This window comes from Macrotis lagotis, chromosome 2, assembly GCF_037893015.1.
Source record: "Macrotis lagotis isolate mMagLag1 chromosome 2, bilby.v1.9.chrom.fasta, whole genome shotgun sequence".
NCBI lineage: Eukaryota > Metazoa > Chordata > Mammalia > Peramelemorphia > Peramelidae > Macrotis > Macrotis lagotis.
The window spans coordinates 184,969,154-184,992,321 of NC_133659.1; the positions used below are offsets into that span (position 1 = coordinate 184,969,154).

The following is a 23,168-nucleotide window of genomic DNA, read 5'->3' on the forward strand; positions in this document are numbered from 1 at the left end:
CAATCCATAATAATGTTAGGTTCACTTTAATATAGTGCTTTAAGATTGGTAAAGAACTTCTGAGAAAATGCTGTCAAGTTTCCTGGGAACTCCTTGGATATTGTGGTCCTGAAATGATATGCTTATCACTGCCATTTCCCTCATCTTCTTCATTCATTCATCATGTTCTGCTCTCTGGTTACTCATTACTCACATTTGTGTCATTCTACCATGCTGATTTGCCAGGATGAACCTAGGCCATGTCCCCACCTTGCTGACTCTCTTCTCCCATCCTCCCATGACCCTAAAAAGTGGAATTGTTAAGTTTGGTATCCTTTGCTCCTTTTTTGGAAACCCCTAGTTCAGTTTGTTGGTCTCACTAAAGGAGTTTCTTTTGCAAACAATCATTTTCCATCCATCTTGGCCTCTTAGCCAGACCTAGATACTGACAAGGGAAATGTTGACTTTAAGAAGGTTAAAGGTGCCAGTCCCCAGCAGCATCTAACAAATGGGTTTCAGTGACAAGGGGGAATTGTTGTTTTTTCTGGTTTCAGAAGAGTCAACTGTCAGAAAGATATAGAGGGCAAACAACCCCCCCCCTGAGGGGCTACTGACAGACACAGGCAGCTGCTGAGGGGGCTGTCAGGGGGCTGCAAGGCCAGCACATTCTCACCACCAAGAGCACTGCCCTCTACCCACCTACCTCTTCTCCATTCACCCCACTGCTCACATCCCATTCCAAAGTCCTACTGCCAAGCCCAAGGGAGAAAGAGAAAGCACAGAAGGGCATTATGAGTGATGGACTTCTCTAGACAATGTAGGGTAGCATTTGGGTTCTGGGCAAACCAGCCCCTCAAGTCTGGGTCAATGATCCAAACATAACCATTCCCAAGTCAATGATCCTGCTCTTGAAAGGCTTTTCTGTGTTGCCCAGGAGCATTTCCTTTCCATCCTCCCATAGTTGGCTTTAAGAGCTCACAATCTGATACAATTCCTTTGGACTTTCCCTTTTCCTTCTTCTTCCTTTAGAATGAACAACAATCATGTGGTTTATTATTACAGACCATGATTCGGAACCACAGAGGCAGTGTGATGTAGTGGTTAGAGTGCTGTGCTTGGAATCAGTAGAGATGTTCTCAGCCTTGATGACAGGTGAGTGGGAGACATTCGGCCTTTTTAGGCCCATGCCAACCAGGAAAAACTATATTAGAAGCCAAGAAGGAGAAACTATATTAGAGGACACTTTTATTATCTTGTGGAAGAACCTAACTCTTCAGAGATTATGAAAAGGTCTATGAAGCTAACAGGCAAAGGAAGACAGGTACACTAACATACTTTAGTATTCAGCTGCTTCCAGAGAATAACCCTGAGCCTATGTGTGCTCAATTATAACAGTAACAACAATGATGATGATAACACCAGATAGGCAATAAGGCCTATAAAGAATAATTACAGGGGCAGCTAGGTGGCACAGTGGATAGAGCACCGGCTTTGGAGTCAGGAGTACCTACATTCAAATCCAGCCTCAGACACTTAATTACCTAGCTGTGTGGCCTTGGGCAAGCCACTTAACCCCATTTGCTTTACAAAAACCTAAAAGAAAAAAGAATATTACAAAGAAGCAATAATGAATGGACAGCTGACCTAAGAATCAGGAAAACCACTGTTCAGATCCTACCCCTGCCCCTGGACAAGGGATTAATCACTTGGCACCCACAGGCAACTCTATCAGGGTTGCAGGTGCTGACCTGCATGCAGTTGGTAGAGGTATTTTCCTCATTAGGAGTGACCCCTACCAGTGAAATCACAAGTCCTAGCCAACAATAAATAAGTAGGATTGCAGGGTTTCCAAAACAGTTGATAAGGATTATGTCATTTATCCTGGATCGCAACAACCATGTAAGAGAGATCAGTAGAAGACATAATAACCCCATTTCTAGTGGGGAAAAGTGACTTCTCCAAAATCACAAATTAGTAAGTATCAGATGTCTGAAGCTACATTTGAACTCAGATCATCTTGACTCCAGGGCTGGTGGTCTATTCACTGTACCACCTAGCTGCTTCTATTATTCTCATTTTATAGCTAAGGAAACTAAAGTTAAGAAAGATTAGGTGACTTGCTTGGGATCATATAACTAAGTAAATGCCAGAGATTTTTAATCTGCATCTCACCCGAATTCACTACATATGACTTAAAGGCAGCTAGATGGCACAGTGGATAAAGCACTGATCTTGGAGTTGGGAGGATAGGAGTTCAAATCTGACCTCAGATACTTGCCCCTTACTAGCTACGTGACCTTGGGCAAGTCACTTAACCGTGATTGCCTCGCATCCAGGGCCATCTCCAGTCATCCTTATTCATATCTGGCCACTGGACCCAGATGACTCTAAAGGAGAAAGTTGAGGCTAGCGACCTAGCATAGCACCCCCTCACTCAAATTCAATTCACCTGCTTGTCAAGGCATCATCTCCCTGATATCATGGTCTTCTTCAAAAATGAAGGACAAATTTTATTTTATATATTTATACACACACACACACACACACACACACACACACACACCACACACACGTCATTCTTATGTGCTGGAATTCCCTTTTATGCTAATCCAAGCCCCTCATCTCCTTTCAAAGTCATTTCCTTCTAGGAAGACTTTCATGAGGAGCTATACCCTCCTTTGATCACATGTTGCCTCTGAGTCCCCTTAGTCCTAAAACACTCAGTTTGCACCATATTAAGATGATATAGTGCTTTTTCATTCAGGTATACCCCACTTCCCCAACTAAGTTGTTAAGTCCCAGAGAAAAAGAATGATGTCTTTTTCTTACCTAAGCTTGACCAATAGGAACCCTTATAATATCATGCATCCTCCCCCCATGCATACATAAAAACACTCATTGACAATGATGTTCAGAATTCTGCCCTCACTGGGTGCTTAGTATTAACCAACGAGCTGCCTCAAACTTCCATGTTGCCTTAAAAGATGTGACTTCACACCCAATTCTACCAAAGCCTGCCTAATGAGACCTCCCCCCACCTTTCCATTCACTCTTCTGTCAAGCCGCAGAGTTAAGATCCCTGGAGCTCCCAGCTTGGGGCATCCCTCAGGCTCCATGATACCAGCATTGACAAAGTTAAAGACTACCCTTCAGACTTCAATTTGTTGACATTTTCTGGACCCATTTCTGTTGCTTTGGCCCATGGAGACATTCCAGATGGCACCAGTCACCCAGCTCCCCATCTGTGAGAGAGGAGTTCTCCCCATGGGTTCAGAGTATTATTTCTCTGAGAAATGACAATAACTTTTTAGGAGTGCTGCAGTACATGAAGCATAACATGGAAGGATGGGCTTGATTGAAATATCACTCAGGGAATGATATCTCCCCAGATTTCAGATCTCAGTTACAACTAGTTAAAAAGCCCACAGTTAAAACATTAGAAGATAGGAGCTTATAGTAATATTATAGGCAATTGTCCAGGCACAGTTTATAACCCCTTTGCCAAAGATAATTCCTTTGAAGAAGTCAGGTCTTCTCTCTCCCTTTTCCATCACAGATGGTAAAAAGCATTGACTATATAAAAAGTCAAGGATGGGGAGGAACTAAGAAGATGGGGAAGGAAAGAGGGAAGGCAGCATGGATGCAGAGGGAGTCCTTTCCATAAGGACTTGGGAAATTTCTGAGAATCCTGTTAGTGTGAGGAAGAACCAGCCTTACTACCTAAAAAGGATGCCTTAGCAAATCAGAGAGAATGTCTCCTGTTAGGAAGGAAAGTATCCATTCTTGTGGCAAGTTGCTGAGAAAATGAACCAATCTGGTATTCTTTAGGTGTCTGAACATCTCTTTATATCTAGGTTAACATGGTCCTCTATCAAGATCTGGACAAAATCACTTAGAAATAATTTTGCCTTCTGAAGTCCATAGGAGAATGGCCTTTAAATTAAATGTAGTCAGCAAGCTTGTCTCTTGCTTCTTATTCCCTAGAATTTGGCATCAGATGGATTCTGGATCTGGTTTGAGGCTTTTTCCAAATCCAAGACTCGGGGAATTTTGTTAACAGTGCAATAAAAATAACTTAATAGTGTTACAGGGAAACATGAAAGACTTTCTATGTGTGCGCTGCTCTCTCCCCTTTAAAAAAAAAATACATACAATGTTTCTTTAAAAAGTCTCCATCTGCAAATCCCATTAGATGTGCATATAAGGTTTCTGATGATTAATAGCTGACTGCTTTGCTTTGGTTGGAGGATCTAATGTGTGCAGGTTAACCCCTCCTTCCCCTCTCTCACATTTCACTTCAGAAACTTGTCATTCTCTCCCCACCAGAGTATTTAAAAAGTGTCTCCCCAGCCCCCCCCGACCAGCCTTTCACAGGAGTCTCAAGTCTTGGGAAGTACGTTTGGGCTGGGCTGGGCTGTTCAGCGACTCCTAACCAGCCGGTGGGTCTAAGCCAGGACAGTGAAAATGTTCATTGACATCCACCGCTTCCCAACAAATACATTTACAATAGAACCAAAATAAACAGGCTGACTCGTTAGAGAGTGGGAAGTTAGGGACTGAAGTTTTGTATAGGGAGAGAGAGAGAGGGAGAGACAGAGAGACAGAGAGACAGAGAGACAGAGAGACAGAGAGAGAGACAGAGAGACAGAGAGAGAGAGAGAGAGAGAGAGAGAGAGAGAGAGAGAGAGAGAGAGAGATTTGATGTGTCTCTGTGTGTGTGTGTGTGTGTGTGTGTGTGTGTGTGTGTGTGAAGAGATTTTGTTTGGGGATTATTTGGGTGGGTGTTCTGTTGTCTTAAGTGGTTTGTATTTTTTGTGGTTTCCTTTTTTTAAAAAAAAAATCTGAATTATAAAGGGCAACAACTGAACTCGTGAGAGGACTGAGCCCAGCATCGCAGCCGGAGACGCAGATGGATTCGACAGCCAACAGCTGTATGAGGGGGCCCCATTCTCCAGCCCCACTGTGGGGCTGCCTGCGGAGCCCCCATTCTGAGGTCAGCGGGCCAATGACACTGCCACACTACCCTCCTGCTCCATTCTCCTTCCACCAGAAACCAGACTTCCCTGCGTACCCTGACTTCTCTGCCTCCTGCCTGGCCGCTGCTCCCCATAGCCTGCCCCGAGAGGAGAGGCTCCTTGCTGACCAGCACCCTGCCTTTCCTCAGCCCCCTGACTGGCACTTCCCTGGTTCTGAGGCCCGGAGAAGACTCACCCCAGGCCCAACCTTGAGTTCTGGGGAGGTAGGTGAAAGCAGCCCTGGCCTCATGGATGCTGTAGGGAGCCTAGGGGAGGACTATGGGGTCGCTGGTACCACTGCCAATGAGACTGAGAAAAAATCAGCAAAAAGGAAAAAGGAGAATTCAGGTAAGTGGCATGGGAGAGATGGGAGGGCCAGGCACATGGGTACCGATAAGCTGTGTGACCTTGAGCAAATTATTCAACCTCTCTGGGCCTAGTTACCTAGACTATAATGTCAGGATAAGTACTCTTCTCCAAGTCAGAGGGTTGGATGGGATGATCCGAATGCCTTTTCTAGTTTAAAAAGTTTTTACTCTAGGATTCTACACTCCATGGAAACACTGTGCCAAGGAAAGGATATGTGGTGAAGAGAAGGAAAGACAATTTCTAAGGTCTAAATCCTGTCAAATAGTCTCTTGACTCAAGGGAAGGATAGACAGCCAGACAACAGTGAAACTCAGGAAAAAACAGGAAACTGGAATTGACCCTCCAGGTGCTACCACAATGCCTTTGAGTCCCCCTTTTTCCCTAGCCTGCTCAACCCCCACCTGACTCTGAAGAGACCCTAAATCATAAGGTAGACATCACACATAGTCAATCCTTAGAGAAGCAAGGGACACTTGGAACTCAGTGACTACTTGCCTAAAATTAATATCCCCTTGGGTTGGCAGTCACACCCTTGACAATTATTTGGATTTGGGACTTCAGTCAAAACTCTCCATTCAGCATTTTTGACTATCAACCCAATAAGACCGTGTGGCAGAGCTGACTGCAAGAGAATGAATGGAGAATTGGGGGGGGGGGGGTGGAGAAAGATGTGACTCATAGGGGATGAGGGAGAGGAAACCGCAATAACATAAATTGTCATGTCCCTTGGTGTTTTAAGGAATGGTTAGTCTAGGTCAGAATCCCATGAACCTGGTGAAAGGGGAAAGATCCTAGCATCTCAGAGTTAGAGGGGACCTCCATAGCCATAACTGTAAAAGAATCGTGTCTTCCACACATCAGATGAATGGTTATCCAGCCTGTGTTTGAAGGTCTCTGGTGAGAATGAACTCAATAGCCCATGTCACTTTAGTATGACTTTAGTTTGAAGAAGTTTTACATCATGTCTAAAGCAGAGTGTTGTGATTTGCAAATACTATTCTGAGCTCTGTCATCTAGGGAGATAAAAGAGACTGGGGGCAGGAATGAATGAGTGCTAGTATCACTAGGCAATGATTCAGAATGGTCTGGCACAGGGCAGGAAATGTAGAGGGTCTGTCTCATTTCTCACCTTGGCACAAATGTGGGGGAAGATGGCACCACTTTCTGTCAAGATACCCAAAAAGCAAACTCATTTACCACAAAAAGAAAGCTGAATGATCTAGGGGACTACCCAGGATTATGATCAGAAGCAGGAAAAACTATTTCATTGTGAAAACACAGGGTTGAGGTCAGAAATCCTTGGACTGAAGGCAAGTGGGCAGAATGAACCTTGGAGCTGACCCTGATTCCAAAGCTAGTAATCTATATTGGTATATTGGAGGACTAGAACTACCTGACAGAGAGTAGCTTTGATGATGCCTTAAGTTAAGCCTTTTGTTGTCAGTTGTGTCTGATTCTTTAGGATCCCATTTGGAGTTTTCTTGGCAAAGATAATAGTTATTTGCCATCTCTTTCTCCAGTTCATTTTACACACGAGGCAAATGAGGCAAACAAGCTTAAGTGATTTACCCAGGATGACCCAGCTAGTGTCTGAGGTCAAATTTGAACTCAGGTCTTTCTGACTCCAGATCCAGAATGCTATCCACTGAGCCACCTAGCTGCCTAAGAATCTATCCTCATTGATAAAATTATAGTCTTAGAAAGTTTCCTGAAACATAGAAGTACCCACTGTCATACAGCCAGTATGTGCTAGAGGTAATACTTGATGTCTTTAAGGCACCAAATAGACACAATGCAATACTGCCTCACTACATGGTGTACAGAACAATTAAAGACTCCAAAGAAATAATTTCCTTTCTTTAAAAGCAATGGCACAGTGTATGTTTTTTAAAAATCATCTTATTAAATAATCTCTAAAATCTCAATTAGATGTAATACTTTTGCATATATCAATAGATTTTGCCAAGTGTATCCCTGTATGCTAAGCAGAGGTGACCCTTTATTACCTCCACAAGTGATCAGAATAACCTTCCCACCTTTCCTAGAACTCTGTGAGTTAAGATATCAGTTCCCCTTGTCTTCATCCAATAACTTTAAGTTAGTCGGCTCCTGCATTAAATTGGAAGGCTCTCATTTTGCATTCCCACTGTTTCTCTTACATCTCTCTCGATTTCTGAAAAGGGAAGTTATAAATGGTTTCCAGTAGAATAGTGAATAGTAGAATAGTGAATAAAAACAGACTGGGATGGGACAGGGTAAGCCCAATAGTTGGTCAGGATTTGACAAATTTGCTCCAATTATTTTTCATTGCTGTAGATGGCTAAATATTCCAGTGGTGCTTGCAAATGGCAAGGCTACTTCATTGAGTATGGTTGAATGCTCCTCTGTGTTATTTCTGGTTTTATTATTATACAAATAACACATGGAGTAATTTTGTTTAGAAAGTCATTGCAATAACAAGGTCTCCATCTATGGAGGTGATGTTGCTGACCAGCCATCAGGAGACCATATGTTCTGAGTTGTTTTTTCTGTAACAGGGTGGGTTGGTGCTGTTGTCTGGTCCTCCTTGGGAAAAACAGCACATATTTATGAGGTGAGGCTGTCAGTGGCCCTGGTATTTCATTCACTTCCATATTGTCCCAGAATTATTAACCAACCCAACACAGGAAATGTCATCTTATGTTTAAAAGTATAATAACAACAATGATGATGATGATGATGATGATGATGATGATGATGACGACAATATTTATATAATGCTTGCTATGTGCCACACACTGTAATGGTGTTTACAAAGCACTTTACAATTATTATCTCATTTGACCCTCACAACCCTGGGAGGTAGGTGCTATTATTATTTCCATTTTACAACTGAGAAAACTGAAGTAGACAAAGAGTTTAAGTGACTTGCACAGAGTCGAACTGAGTCTGGATTTAAACTTAGGTCTTCCTGTCTTGAAGTCCAGCTCTATCCTCTGAGATACCTTGGTGAAGCAGAAAGAATACTGGAATTGCAATTGGAAGATCCAAGTTCAAATGTCACCTTTCCCTTTTACTATTTCTATGATCTTTGGCAAACTCCTTAACATTTCTAAATCTGTTTTCCTCTTCTATAAGTGGAGGGGACTGAAATCAATAACCAAACCCCTCTACCCTAATTCCCCCCCCCCCATGATTACTAGGGAGGCAGTGTAGTATAGTAGAAAGAGTATTAGCCCTCCTTCAGATGTTTACCACTAGGTGAACTTGGTCACACCACTTAATTTTTATGAGCCTCAATTTCCTCAAAAAGGAGGTTGAGTTGGATAACCTTGAAGAAACTTTCTGTTCCAAATAGATGACCCTATGACCTCAAATGTCCCTTTTAGCTCAAAATCTATGACCAAATATGAATTTTTCCCAAACTAAGCAGGTGCATATCAGCTCCAAATAAACAGATCTTATCCCAAAGACAACACTTCTCCTTCATCCTACCATTGACCCCCAAGTAATTCAACATGTAGTTATCTCTTATCCCTAGAATCACAAAATAGTTTAACTAATGGGGGTTAGTCATGGAAGCTTTGGAGATGAATAAGGAATAGCCCCTGCCTTTAAGATATGCATAACCACTACTCTATCCTGAAATTCAGGGAGTTAAATCAACTGGAGTCTTTCAGGTTCTTCCAGGGATCTGGTTGGCAGAGGTAGGAAAGAAGAGATACTGAAGAAGGTATCTCATTCATCTTTTATTTTTTAGCTTTTATAAGGCAATGGGCTTAAGTGACTTGCCCAAGGTCATAAAGCTAGGTTGAACTCAGGACCTCTGACTCCAGGGGCCAGTGCTCTGTCCACTGCCCCTCAATCATATTTTACTAGCAAAATCTTTTAAGAGGTGGCTGAACAGTTGGTAGATTAAATAGTATATGACCTTTGCTTTCCCTCTCCTTTTCCACCTACTGTCCTCCTGAGAGCCAAACTGGCTTCACTCCACTCAGAGATCTCAAGTCTATTAAAGAAAAGGCTTCTCAATGCCACTGCTCAGACATACTACTAATTGGCTACTCAGTTCTGTTAGTTCAGTCTCCACTTATTGTCATTTTATATATATATATATATATATATATATATATATATACATATATATATGTATATATATATATATATATATGGCATAGTGGATAGTTAACTCTGTACAAGTCACTTAACTTTTCATCTGCCTCAGTTTCCTCAACTATAAAATAAGAATACCAACAGAACCTACCTCCCAGGGTTGTTGTGAGGATTAAATAAGATAATAATTGTAAAATACATTGAAGCTAAGATGACCTGGCTTGAATCATACATATGTGATCCTTGGTCAGTCACTTGACAACTTTCCTCATCTGTAGAATGAGAAAGTTAGATTCAATGTCCTCTTAAAGTTTCTCTCTTCTATAAATCTATTCACTTATGAAATGCGATGTTGTCTTATATGGAACTCTTCCAAGGATCTCATTGTTATCAAAGTCAATACCCCTCAGAGGTGACAGCTATTTGTTTGTCTAAACTAACTGAACAGTAGGAGTCCCCTCCCAAAAAAATTATAAGTCAATTGAATTTATTATTGTGAAAGAAATTGCCAAAGTAGAGTTCAAGGGAAAGAATTTTAACATTTGCCTGTTTCATTTAATATAAATTCAATCATATGTAAAACCCTAATTGTCTAGAGCCTAACTCTGCCCTTCTTCCCCAATCACATTTCTTCCCTGCTTTAATCAAGTCTGACACCAGTCAGCCTCACCCTCCATTCTCAGAGCACACATATATTTGACTGTTCACATATTCTTCATCCTTGGCGCTGCTTTTATTCTTGGTGGTTCTGATCCATCAATCAATAAGCATTTGTTATCAATTAAGCACCTATTATATAACAGGCACTGTGCCAGATGCTGGGGATAAAATACAATAAAGACAAATGAAACATTGATGAAGCTCGTATTCTAAGAGGAAGAGGAGACGACATAGACATATGTCTTTTTAAAGTGAGAGTTTCTTGGGAATGAATATCTTCTGCTCTGGGTACCTGTAGGATACAGTAACCAAAGCAGTACTTAAGCTTTCAGTTGTCTGAGAAAGGCACAGAGCTTGTGGCAGTAAAATATGCCTCAGACATAAAACTAGCACCAAGAGGGGCAAGGGTCAGTGAGAAAGAAAAAGACCCATTTTAAGCCATCGTCTGGGCTGCAGCTTCAGATTACACAGGATATCAGCTGAAAGGGACATCAGAAGCCACCTAACCCAAGAGAACTCCCTCTGCAATGCTGCTAACAAACCATCATCCACAGAACTGGAAGACCTACAGAGGCAGGAACCTCACTACTTCCCTAGGCAGCACCTTCAGTTACTTCAGTCTATTGATTTCCTTGCACAGAGCAGCAAACTCCTCCTGGCCACTATCACCCATTGTTGGATACTTAGCTTTCAGTATCTTAAGGGTTGAACGCAAAGTGACATTTGAAGGGTTCTTGGGATAGGAAAATTTCTTAGTACCAGAGTCATCTACTCGGAGACAAGTTTCACATTTCTCTAGAGGGTAATTTTAAGTATAACTATCTTTTTTTTAAAGGAACAATTAGATCATTGGCCCTTGGGTTACGAAAACCTGAGTTCAAATCCAACTTCAATCTTAGTAGCTCTTTGTCCCTGGGCAAGTCACTTAACCCTGTTTGACTTGCTTTCTCCATCTGTAAAAGGAGCTGAAGAAGAAAATGGCAAATCACCCCAGTATTTTTGCCAAGAAAACCCCAAATGGGGTCACAATTGAACAACAAAATTCTATGAAAAGATAGGGAAGATTCTGACTACAGCAAGGGAACATTAAGGGACTTTGGAAAACTTAGGCAAAAAAAATCCCTCAACTATTAATAACCAAATGAGGCTTACTTCTAAAGCATAAATAACGCAAAGCAACACAAGTGCAGAATTAAGATGGAGAAAGAGGAAGGTGTATTGGAAAGAGTATTTCTGAACTTTGGAGTTAGAGGATCTGGGTTCAAATTCAAACTCACTGTACTTGCCTTTAGTCAAGTTATTTCCTCACAATGGACCTGAGTTTTGTCATCTAGAAAATAAAGGGGTGGCACTAGCTGTCCCCTAGAGTCTGTTCTATCTCTAAATTGAAGATCCTGTGGCCCCAGAAATTCAGTTCCTCCACAAGAACAGAAACCAATGGAAAAGTCTTCCTTTTTTCAACTTCAGAATATTCATTGATATTTACAAGGATCAAGAAAAGGAGAAATGAGTTAGCATTTCAGTACTATTGTGTTTGTGATGACCTAAATGCCCCATGAAAACTGGAAAATCTGCGTCCCCAAAAACTCAATAGGCAAAAGAGAGCATCAGCTGGAAAACAGTTTTCTAATTCTCTCCATCAGAATGCTAAATGAAACTGGGAGCAGTATGAGAGTAGGGGCTAGGGAGATCCAGGTGCCAACCCTGTCATCCTGTCATTTACTGGCTATACACCCTTAAGCAAGTCATCACCCTTCTCTGGATCTTAAGTTTGGATTAGTTGTTGTTTTTAACTCTGCAAAATAATAATAAATACAGGTGGTGAGGGGTTGAACTGATGATTTTTGAGATCTCTTTGGTAAACCTGAGTGTTTTTCTCTAATTTTTGACTTATCCTATATGGAAAACCTGATGCAGATAGATGCCAGTATTAATTGAAAATGGGGTAGGATGGGAGTCAAGTGTCCGACATTGGATTTTGCAGGGATTGCCTGGGAGTTTCTGCCCTATTTGACCTTCCTCAGGCAGTTATCAACACTCTCTGCTACTCTGCTCCCTCCCTTCCTTCACTAGTCCCCCTTTCCCTCTCCCAAACAAGAGACAGCCGGAAGTTGATTTGAATGACTACACAGCTGCAGGCAGGCTAGAAATCCCTTCTCTAGGTTTACAGCCCTCAGGGAGGAAGATGAAATTAAGATCCAAGGCTGTGGGTAGAATAGATTGAGAGCTGGAAGGGACTAAGGAGTGGTTTAACCCAGGTCTTCCTGATCTATTATTAGTCCTGCCTTGGAGCCACTACAACATGAGGGAGACCAGAGAAAGTTAAGGAGAAAAGTTTATTGTTTACTAGTGAAGCAGCTAAGTTTTAATAACTTAATAATGGACTATAGATAAGAAACCAGTTCCTGGATGTTAAGGTCACTTAATAAATGTTAATTTGATATATAGCACTCTCTCTCTGTCCCTTCCCATGTTTACAGGACATGTGGCATCTTAGCCAAGCACTTTCCCCAATCTTTTCCAATAGGAAAACAGCTTTTTTATGTCTAAAATTTTCTTGCCACCCTCCCCCACCCCACCCCATCCCCACCCCCCATTCATTTGTCTTGATTTAAAAAATACACTGGTGGCAGCTAAAAGGTACGGTGGATTAGAGCACCAGCTCTGGAGTCAGGAGGATCTGAGTTCAAATTTTGCCTTAGTCATGTACTAGTCATATGACCCTGGGCAAGTTCCTTAACCTCAAATGCTTAAAAAATAGAAAAGAAAAAATACAGTAGGAAAAAAGTTATTGTGAATTCATTAAATAAGTATATACTAGTTACTTCTCAACCACGTTTACAAACATTTGTAAAATAGTAAAAAAATATATATATATGTGTGTATATATACATATATATATATATATATATATATATATATATATATATTCAAGACCTATTATCTATTGGAGAAACAGAGTGGTATTATGGAGAGAGAGAGGCTTTGGAGTCAGAAGACCAGGGTCATTATGAACAAGTCAGAGAATCTCCCAGTGCCTCAGGCAAATCTCTTAAAACCTCAGTTTCAGACCAGTTGTCCATCTACGCAGGTATAATATGTTTCTACAGTAGGAATTTTTCACACTGATAAATGTGGAATCATAGATTTCAAGGTAGGTAGGGTCTTGAAGGACATTTTGTCCAATTCCTTCATTTTACATTTGAGGAAACTGAGGCCTAGAAAGGTTAAGTGACTTAGGCCCATAGACTGCCAGACTTAAAGCTAGAGAGGAAGAATGTATTTAGAATGTATTTCACCATTTTATAAATATTTTCAAATATTCATTATTTAACAGATATTCAAACTGGTATGTATAAGTATATACACATATGATTATATATATATTATATATATGGGATGTAACACAGAAAGAGAGAAGGAAAGAGGAGGGAGGAAAAAGGGAAGGGAGAAGGTGGAATAGAGGAGAAAAAAGGGGGAGAAAGAGAAGACATAGGAGGGAAAGGAAAGAAGGGAGAGAGAGAGAGAACTGTTTGAATCTAGCCTTTTCTAAATGGTAATATACATATGTATATAATTATATACACATATGTGTATGCATAGGGTAGTGAATATATATTCTTGTGTGTATAATAATAGCTAGCACTTTAAGGTTTGCAAAGAAAATTCTTTATAAATATCTCCTCACAACAACCAGTAAGTATTATTGTTATGCCCATTTTAACAGAAGAGGAAACTGAGGCACGGAGCAGTTAACTTATTTACCCAGGATCACACAGCAAGTGAATGTCTGAGGTAGGATTTGAACTCAGCTGTTTTCTGACTCCAGATCCAGCACTGTATCCATTGTGCAACTAGCTGATAGATGGATACATTTTATATATACATATATTTTATATATATATATAAAAACAAATTTATTAATCTATATTTATTTATTAGATTGAGTCATTTTAAAGACTTTCAATAGTTCTAGACCCATCCTCAAGGTCCACACCAAAGGGAGAAGTCACCTCATCTAACCCCTCAATTTACAGAATAGAAACCTGAGGTCCAATAAAGTGACTGAATACAGGATTTGAATCCAAGACCTCTGACTCCAATGGAATTCACCCTTCCTTCCCCTGAATCACACTGACTGTATAAAGGTGTTTTGTTTAAAGATTGTTTTCTTCCTTCCTTGGCTTTAAAATGTTGAAAACCTTTCCCAAACTCATCTGTTTGCTGCTCCCAGCCCTGAGAAAGGGAAGGATTAAACCCTAGGGATATGAGCAGATCTGGAGGGCTGCTGCCTCATAATAAACTTGCTTCTAATTGGCAGCCCTCCAAAAAGATATTCCTCCCAATGTGAGCAGGCTCACCTTCCCAGTCAGGCCCCAGCCATCAGAGTGAGGCCTTCCCAGCCAAACTGGCTCCTGAGCTACAGGCCAGGAAAGACTCCCTTCTCCTTTTTTTAAAGTTTCTTATTTTTTACATCTTTCTTTTCCCTCAAACCAAAAATCCAGAGAAATGGTGTGAGTAGGCCCCAGCATTCAAGCATGCCATTTCCTTCAGTGACAGCTAAGAACAGCATCTGGAACTTATAAAAATAAACAAAGCCAGAGGGGGCCTCAACCCATCCCCCACTCCCTTTCCCCTCCCAGTGTTCCCAGCTGACCTTACCCCCTACTAGGAGATAACCTCTCACCTCACAGTCATTTTCCCAATCCTGCTGACCACGAAGGTTCTCAACCCATCCCAACTCATCCCAACTCTCCCTGTCTTATTTAACACTGCTGATCTATCACACCTTACTCCCTACCCTCTGCTGTCCCCACCTTATTTCATCTTCTCATCTATCATTCCCTGGAAGTTTAAGTAGACACCAATTCCTGACTTTCCCCCTTCCACATGGATTCTCTTTCCTTTTTATTTTATTTATTCTTTCTCTCCCTTTATTTTTATATAATCTGCTAATACTGGTGTCCCCATTCATGGTTATCAAGGTAAGGAATCAGAGAACCTGAATTTGAATTCTGACTCTGCTACTTACAATTCAGGTGACCTCAGACAAGTCACTTAATCTTTCTGGTCTCAGTTTCCTGAGGAGATTGACCTAGACGATATCTAAGGCCACTTCTAGGTCTAGATCTCAACTTCCATGATCCTATAACCTTAAAAAGTTTCTTTTCTTTGCAATGGAGCAGCAATGTTTTCTTCAAGATGAAATGTTATTTCTTTATTTCTTCCTTCCTTCCTTCCTTTTCTCCCTTCCTTTCATTCTTTTTCTTTCTCCCTTCCTCCTTCCCTTTCTTCCTTTTTCCTCCTTTCATTCTTTCTTTTCTTCCTTCCTTTCCCCCTTTCTTCCTTTATTTCTTACTTTTCTCGCTGCCTTCCTTTCTTTTTTTCTTTCCTTTCTTCCTCCTTTTACTCTAACTATATGTTACCAAGAGAAAGTCATTTACCTTCTCTGGGTCTCAGTTTCCTCATTTGTAAAATAAGAGAGTTAAACAAGATAACCTGAGATCCCTTCCAGACTTAGATTGATGCCCTCTTTTTCATACCACTCACTTCTTAATGATGCTCCCCTCCTGTTCCCACTTAGAGCTCTCCCTTGTAGCACAGAAGTACAATTAAATAAATCAACACATTGACATTGCATGCCTCATTCCTCATCTATAGTCCACCACCTCCTTATTGAAAGGCAGGAAGCATGTTTTCCTATTAGTGTGAGGTATTATTTCCAAAATGATCCACTGCCTGGTACTGAGGTTGAACTTCATGGGTTTGAGATGGTCACTGGTATGGCCACTTAGAGTTTGAGTCTTCTTTCAGCCATGATAAAATGCTGACCTTAAGTGAGACTGCCAGAAGTGACAGCCCTTTACGAAATAATCAGCCTTCCACAGAATAAAAGAACATAGGAACCACAATAACACAGACATATACATCCCACTGGCAGCTGTGTGGGCGCAGTCAAGGATTTCATCAGAGAACCTCTGTACCATTCTCTTCCTCTAACAAAAAACATGAGTCCCTCTGACCCTTGTAATGACTTAGGGTAAACCTTCCAAATAAAGGCTTTTGTGGCTTGGCATGGGAGTTAGAGACAATTAACTACTGCCCACCAACAGGAGCAGCCAGTGATGAATTGTTGAAACTTTTGAAGATATATTTATTGCTATGCCCTGAGCAACTGAAACAGGAGAAATGCACTAGAATTCCATTATAATCAGTCAGCAAGCATTGACTAAGCACCAACGACATATCAGGTACTATGATCTCTGGGAGAACAAAGACAAAAATGAAATTATCTGCAAGAAGCTATCAATCTAGAAAGAAACCATGCCCACATAGAGCATGTCCCAAAGGTTTTGGGCAGTTTAGGTGGTATAGTGGTTAGACTGTTAGATTCAGAAAGACCTGAATTAAAATGTACCTCAGACACTTAATAGCTGTGTGACCCTGAGCAAATAACCCTGTTGGCTTCAGTTTCCTCATCTGGAAAATAAGCTGGAAAAGGAAACAGCAAAGCTCTCCAGTATTTTTACTAAGAAGACCCCAAATGGGGTCATGAAGAATTATATACAACTAAACTATAATAAAAATTTGCTGCTGACTGTATATAATAGAGATGGGACTTTGAATCCAACCCTTCTCCCTCCAAAACTAGCCATAAGAAGTACATTTTTAAAAACCAAGCATCTATAAGAGGATTTTCCAAGCAGCTCAAGGTCATGTGGAATGTCGGTGTGATGCCTGGGATTCCCCCTTCCTGACTAACCATGCTAACAATAAATATCTCTTCCTGGACTAATGCCTTCCCTGCTCCTTTTATTCTCCATCTGTATTTACAGTAGGGAAGGAAAGAGAAAAGCACAGGAAATCATGTTCTCTCTCCCCACTGGGGTCAGACAGCTTAATGGTATCTGGTGGAAGGAAAGTGGAGAATATAGAGAAGAGGGTGACAGGAGGGGCTCTAGGACTTCCCTGGTGCAATAGTATACTAAGATTTAAAGCTGGAAGAGACCTTCAGAGCTATATAATCCAACTCTGTCTTTATATCTGAAGATGAAGAGAAGGGAAGGGATTAGAACAAGGTCCTACAGATAGTAAATATCAGATTTAGACATGTATAGCATTGTTATTATTAAGCCTTTTGACTCCCAGTCTGTACTCTTTCCTCTACACCACATCTTGTGGCCCTATCTGCTGCATCCTTCATGTTTATAATGTAAGAAAAGAACAACAACAACAAAAAAAAAAAAACCAAGAACTCAGGGAGACATCAGAAGCCACATCTGGCATCAGAGGACCTGGGTTCAAATCTTGTGTGCCCTTTGGGAAAAATCACTTAACCTCTCTGGGCTTCAGTTTCCCTATTTGTAAAAAGGGTATTTGACAAGAAGTCCTTTCCATCTCTCTAAACCAAATGATTTATGACCAAACCGGAGGGATGGTTAGGAATTTCTAGTTCAGCTATGCAGAGCATGGGGGGGGGGGGAGGATCTCTAAGAAATGCTGATCCCAGCCCCAGGACGCAGCCAGCTAGAGACAATCGATCTGCTAAATAGATCTTTGCAAGAGACATCTGCATGTCTTCCCAAGCCTTAGACAAAGAAGGGTTTCTCACTCTGTCCCAGAACAACCCACCACAGTCCTGCCCTGATGTTCTGAATAGAGAGTTTGGAGAGAGAGACTAAGGAGGACAGACTTAGGAAAAGTTTCCTAAAGATTTGAGTAATGCAAAAATGGGATGGGTGTATTGAAAGGCAGTGAGTTTGGGATGATGTTCAAAAAAAACTGGGAGAAATAAAAAGAAGCAATTATCTCAGACAGAAAAAGAAAAATTGATACAGAAAAGGCTAGTAGGGAGAAGGCTGAAACTTTACCCTCAGTGGGAATGGGTTAAAGAGGGAATATCATATGTGTGTATGTGTGTATGTATGTATCTAGAAGGGTATGTATATATGTATGTATGTATGTATGTATATAAAAGTCCTCTAAATTCAGAAAGAAAAGGGCAAGAGGATAGGATAGGAGAAACTAAGGAACTCTTGGAGGATGGGTAGGTTAAGGAATTGAAGGACAAGGTAGCAGGTAGAAGTAAAACAAAGGAATGAGAAGAGAAAGGAATAGGGTAAGAAGTATAGTGAGGAAAAATAGGAAGGAGGAAAATATACAATAAGTAATTATAGCTTAGAATGTGAATGGGATGAATATACCCATAAAATGGAAGTTGATAAATTAAAAATTTGAATTCAACAATATGCTGCTTTACACACAAGCATAAAATAAAGGTCAGGAGTAGAATTTATTATGTAAAAAAGCAGGAGTAGTAATCATGATCCCAGAAAAAATTAAAGATAAAATAGATTTAATAGGGGCAGCTAGGTGGTGCAGTAGGTAGAGCACCAGCCCTGGAGTCAGGAGGACCAGAGTTCAAATCTGACCTCAGACACTTAATGACCTAACTGGGCAAGTCACTTAACCCCATTGCCTTTCCAAAAATAAATAAATAAACAAATAAAATAGATTTAATAAAAAAAAATAGGGAAATTCTACTGTCAGTCATATTATTCAATATTATTTTAGACCTCCTAAAATAACTAAACAGCATAAAATAATCTGAGAGTATCTCTGCCAAACCAGAAACAGGAACTATATAAACATAAACATATTTTTATACACATAAAGTCAGAGCTAAATGACTGAAGTAATATTTATTGTACATAAGTAGGTAAAGGCAATATAATAAAAAAGTGACAATTTTACCTAACTAATCTATTTAGGTAATGCCATACCAATTAAATCACTAAAAAATTATCTCACTAAGGTAGAAAAAATAATGACAAAGTTGATTTGAAAGAATAAAAGGTCAGGAATTTCAAAGAAACCAGGAGGAAAAAAAAAGATGTAAAGGAAATAGATTCAGTAGTATCATATCTTAGACTGCAGTGTAATGTGAGAGAATTGTTGAAGTGTAAAAAGAATAATTTTGATTATTTTAAATTAAAATGTTCTTGTATAAAAAACTTTAGGCAACCAAACATAGAAGGAATGCAGAAAAATGGGGGGAACTTTGATAGATAATCTCTTAGAATGTGATTGGGTTGGAATACTGCTGTGGTGAATAAATGATGAGCTGGTTGATTTAGAAAAAACTTGAAAAAACTTGGACTTATGAAGGAAGATGCTGTCAACCTTCAGGGAAACAGATGACAAATAGAAATATAAGCATAGTAGTTCTTACCTATAGGTGTATGAGTAAATTATATATATATTTATATATATATATATATATATATATGTGTGTGTGTGTGTGTGTGTGTGTGTGTGTGTGTGTGTGTGTGTATCTTTATAGATATCTGTGAACTGAATTTGAGTGAGGAGATGCTGTGCTAAGTCACCAGCCTCACTTTCTCTTCCAAAGCCATCTGGGTCCAGTGGCCAGATATGACTCAGGATGATTGGAGATGGTAGTCACACAACTTGTGTCAAGTGTCTTGGGCCATATTCGAACTCTCCTCTTCTTCACTCCAAGGCTAGTGCTCTACCCTCTTCTCCACCCAAGTACCTATATGTATACCTATATGTATATTATATATATATATATATATATATATATATAATAGATAAATATATGTATATGTATATATACATATATGCACTTAATTATAGCCTTGTTTGAGGAGGGAAGGGAAAAAAATAAAGTAAAAAGTGCATAGCAGAGAAGAAAAGAAAACATAAGGAAACAGAAAAACTGGACAGTTTCAAAAACAATGAATACTACAGTTCTTTGAAAACCATAAATACTACAATATTATGTAGATTTTCTTGAAAAGGAATTTATTGTTTTATATTGAATTTCTTATGTTCTGCTATGTATGAGGCAATTTTTTCTTATTTTGTATTTGTTTGAAATGAATTTTAAAATTACAAAAATTCTAATCAGATATTATTGTGCTATGAGAAAAGACAAATAGGGGATAGCTAGGAGACACAATGGATAAAACACAGGCCCTGGAATCAGGAGGTCCTGAGTTCAAATCCGACCTCAGACACTTAATAATTGCCTAACTGTGTGACTCGGGGCAAGTCATTTAACCCCATTGTCTTGCAAAAACCAAAAAAAAAAAAAAAAAGGACTGGCTAGGGCTTCCACATCTGGCTGAAGGAGGGGTGTGGAACATTTTAGCCATGATATTACATCTCTCAAATCAAACAGTAATAAAATATAAAAATGGAAAATGAGGAGTGGTCTCAGACAGGTTGACTTTGACCTAGTTAGAAGGAGGCCAACCCTGTGGCCTATTCTGGTCAGGAAATCACAGGCTAAGTGAAAGCCACACTCTTCCTCCACCTGTGACTCTCCAGTGACCATCCTCTCTCATTGCCTCAGGGAAGAGATATGGGATAGCAAGGGAACAAGGAGCTGGCTTTGTTGACCAGTACTTATTTTCCCATGTACTAAGTAGAAGATAAATGGTCAGTATGGTTCCATCATAAGCTGGAACATTTATGTTTTTGTATACAGGGTGTCCTCAAATCTTAGTCCAAGCTCTAAGAGTATAAAACTGTAACAAGACTTGGACTTGTTATATGAGTATGGTTTTTGTATGAGTGTGGTTTTTGCTTTATAATTCTTTCCATAGGGGATTAGTGATTAGACCTGTGATTTTATTATCATAGGAAATTCCCAAATGGAGAAACTCCTTCTACAGGTGCAAGTTATTGCCTTCTCTGAAATGTAATATTAAACAGTTGTTAAGAACATTGAGAGATTACCCAGGACCACATTGTCAATTTGTGTTGAAGGCAGAAGTTGAACTCAGATTATCCTGGTTCCAGGGTCAGGCTGTCTATTCACTATCCCAAGATGCCTCTATTATAGTTACATTTGTTATCTTTCTTCCACCAAAAACAACTCTTGGAGAACAAGTATCATATCTATTTTGTAAATAGGAAAAGACTCAGAGGGGCATTATATCTATTTAAAATATGGGGAAACTAAAAGAAATTGAATTTTTCCCTTGTTGGTAAGTGGAAAAATTAAGGCAGAAAACCTCATTTTCTGAGTTTTCCATTGCTTTCTACAAGTCTCAGGACCTCCCAGTTTATGTGATGTTAGGAGGGCCAAGTCCATGGTGGTAACCCTATCCCAGGTTCAGGACCCAAGTACAGCCTTCAGTTAGCCAAGATCTTTTCAGCTGCTCTCTTTCCTGCTGCCTCTCACAATCCTCTCTCCCTTCCTGTCTCAATCTCTCTTCTAACCCTCTCCCCAGGGTCTATCCTTCATAAAGAGCTCACTATAGTTGAATTGTAGATGTTAGCACCTAGGAATTTTGGAGGAAAAACTGAGAAACTTGGCCAAGAGACAGAATCTATAACCAAGTAGAGTATGTGACAGCTGATCCCACCACATGTCTTTCCACCCTACTCCCCCATACTTCCATTCCCTACCTTTCCCCATCCCCTTGAGCTGTGGCCTCCAGCCTAGTCCAGGCTTGACCTGTCTCCTTGACCTAGCAATGGAAAGTAAAGGAACTCATTACTTGGGCTGATGAGCAAACCTCCTTGCTTCTTTCAAGTCAACTTAGTAGTAGGCAGGCTGGAGTAATTTCTTCCATGGTTAATGATCCTTGACAGACAGTCAGGACCAAGAATCCTCAGAGACTCAAACATTTCTGGCCCTATGACCCTAAGCCCTTTACCCTCTTCACCTCACTTCCCCCTCCCTCCACATTTTCCCCTCCCTCCACATTTTCCCCATGTTTCTGTTTCTTGAAAGGTCTATTTCCCCACAGGTGGTCCTGTTGTTTTCCCTGCCAAAAGAGTGACCTCTACTCCTCTCTCCATCTATCCCCAGAGTAAAAGGGGCTCAATGATGAGCAGGCCTAGAATTTAATGCATATGTCATCTGTAAAACAACAATATTTCACTGCCTACTTCATGGAGATAAGGGAAAGTGTCTAGAAATAAAATTGGATTTTTAAAAATATTTCAAATGAGGGAAAGTGCTTTGTAAATCTCGAAGAGCTATATGGACAAAGGCTATAATTATGGCTCAGTTCTAAAAGTTTGGAAAACACTATATCAAAAGTCACACCCACTTTCACCAATAATTTCCTTATATCATTGGGGGTTTTTTTCATTCTTTTCAGTCATCCAATTCATAAGGTCAGCCATTTGGGGTTTTCTTGGTTTGTCATTTCCTTCTCCAGCTCCTTTTACAGATCAGGAATTTGAGGCCAATAGTGTTAAATGACTTACCCAGGGTCACACAGCTAGTAAATGTCCAAGATCAGATTTAAATTCAGGAAGATGAGCCTTCATGATTCCAGGCCAGGCTCTCTGTGTCCTATGGCCTATTTAAATATCATTGTTATTGAGTTTCCATTGTATTGTATCCTATGAGGTGAGGCTCATCTCTTTACTACCTTCCTTTCCCTAGCCCAATTTCATATTCCACACCTAACAAAACTCCACCATCACATGATCTCTCCTGTATGTGGTGCCCTACTGTTCTCCATACCTGGAATACCTCCTCCCACTTCCTCCATACACTCCAATTCCATCCAAGCTTAAGTTTGTCCTTCTCTATAAAGTCTTCCCTAAGCTACTCCCCACTCTACCCCTAAACTCTCCTATTACCCACACACTCAGAACCAGAGAATTGAGTTATTTATAAATTACTTTTTGAGTATTCACTGCTGTTTAAAGATATATAGAGAGATATAGATATATGATATAGATACACATACTTATACATGTATACTAATCACAAATCCCAAAAAGCATTGTAAATTTCTTGGGAACAGAATCATGTCTTATATTTCTATTCAAGGATGTGATGGAGGAGGTAGATCTAGTTTGCAAAAAACTAAAATTTTCAGTATAAGTATTTATACCTCTGAGATCAGCAAACAGCTACAAATCAGGGCTTGATAGAGTGTTTTGTTGATTTTCTAGACTTAAGAAAGTATTGGAGAAAATGTGAATAATGCAGATTCCATTTGAAAGTGTTGCGTGTGTTTGTGGAGGGCAAGTTGTTGAACATCCACATGTCCTTTC

At 40.1% G+C, this 23,168-nt stretch overlaps 1 protein-coding gene across 4 annotated transcripts in view; it reads left to right on the forward strand.

The window, feature by feature from the left end:
* The first annotated feature begins 1,112 nt into the window (after positions 1 to 1,112).
* MEOX1 (mesenchyme homeobox 1) overlaps positions 1,113 to 23,168 on the forward strand; it is a 37,456-nt gene continuing 15,400 nt past the window's right edge. Inside the window, exons 1-2 of one of the 4 annotated variants that reach the window (XM_074223783.1) lie at positions 1,113 to 1,131; positions 4,834 to 5,342. In XM_074223783.1, coding sequence (XP_074079884.1) covers positions 4,889 to 5,342 — 454 coding nt within the window. In that variant the 5' untranslated portion in view covers positions 1,113 to 1,131; positions 4,834 to 4,888. Of the gene's footprint in view, positions 1,132 to 1,166; positions 1,301 to 4,310; positions 4,419 to 4,833; positions 5,343 to 23,168 lie in introns of those variants that run through there. The other 3 variants (XM_074223779.1, XM_074223782.1, XM_074223780.1) reach the window with 3 other exon arrangements.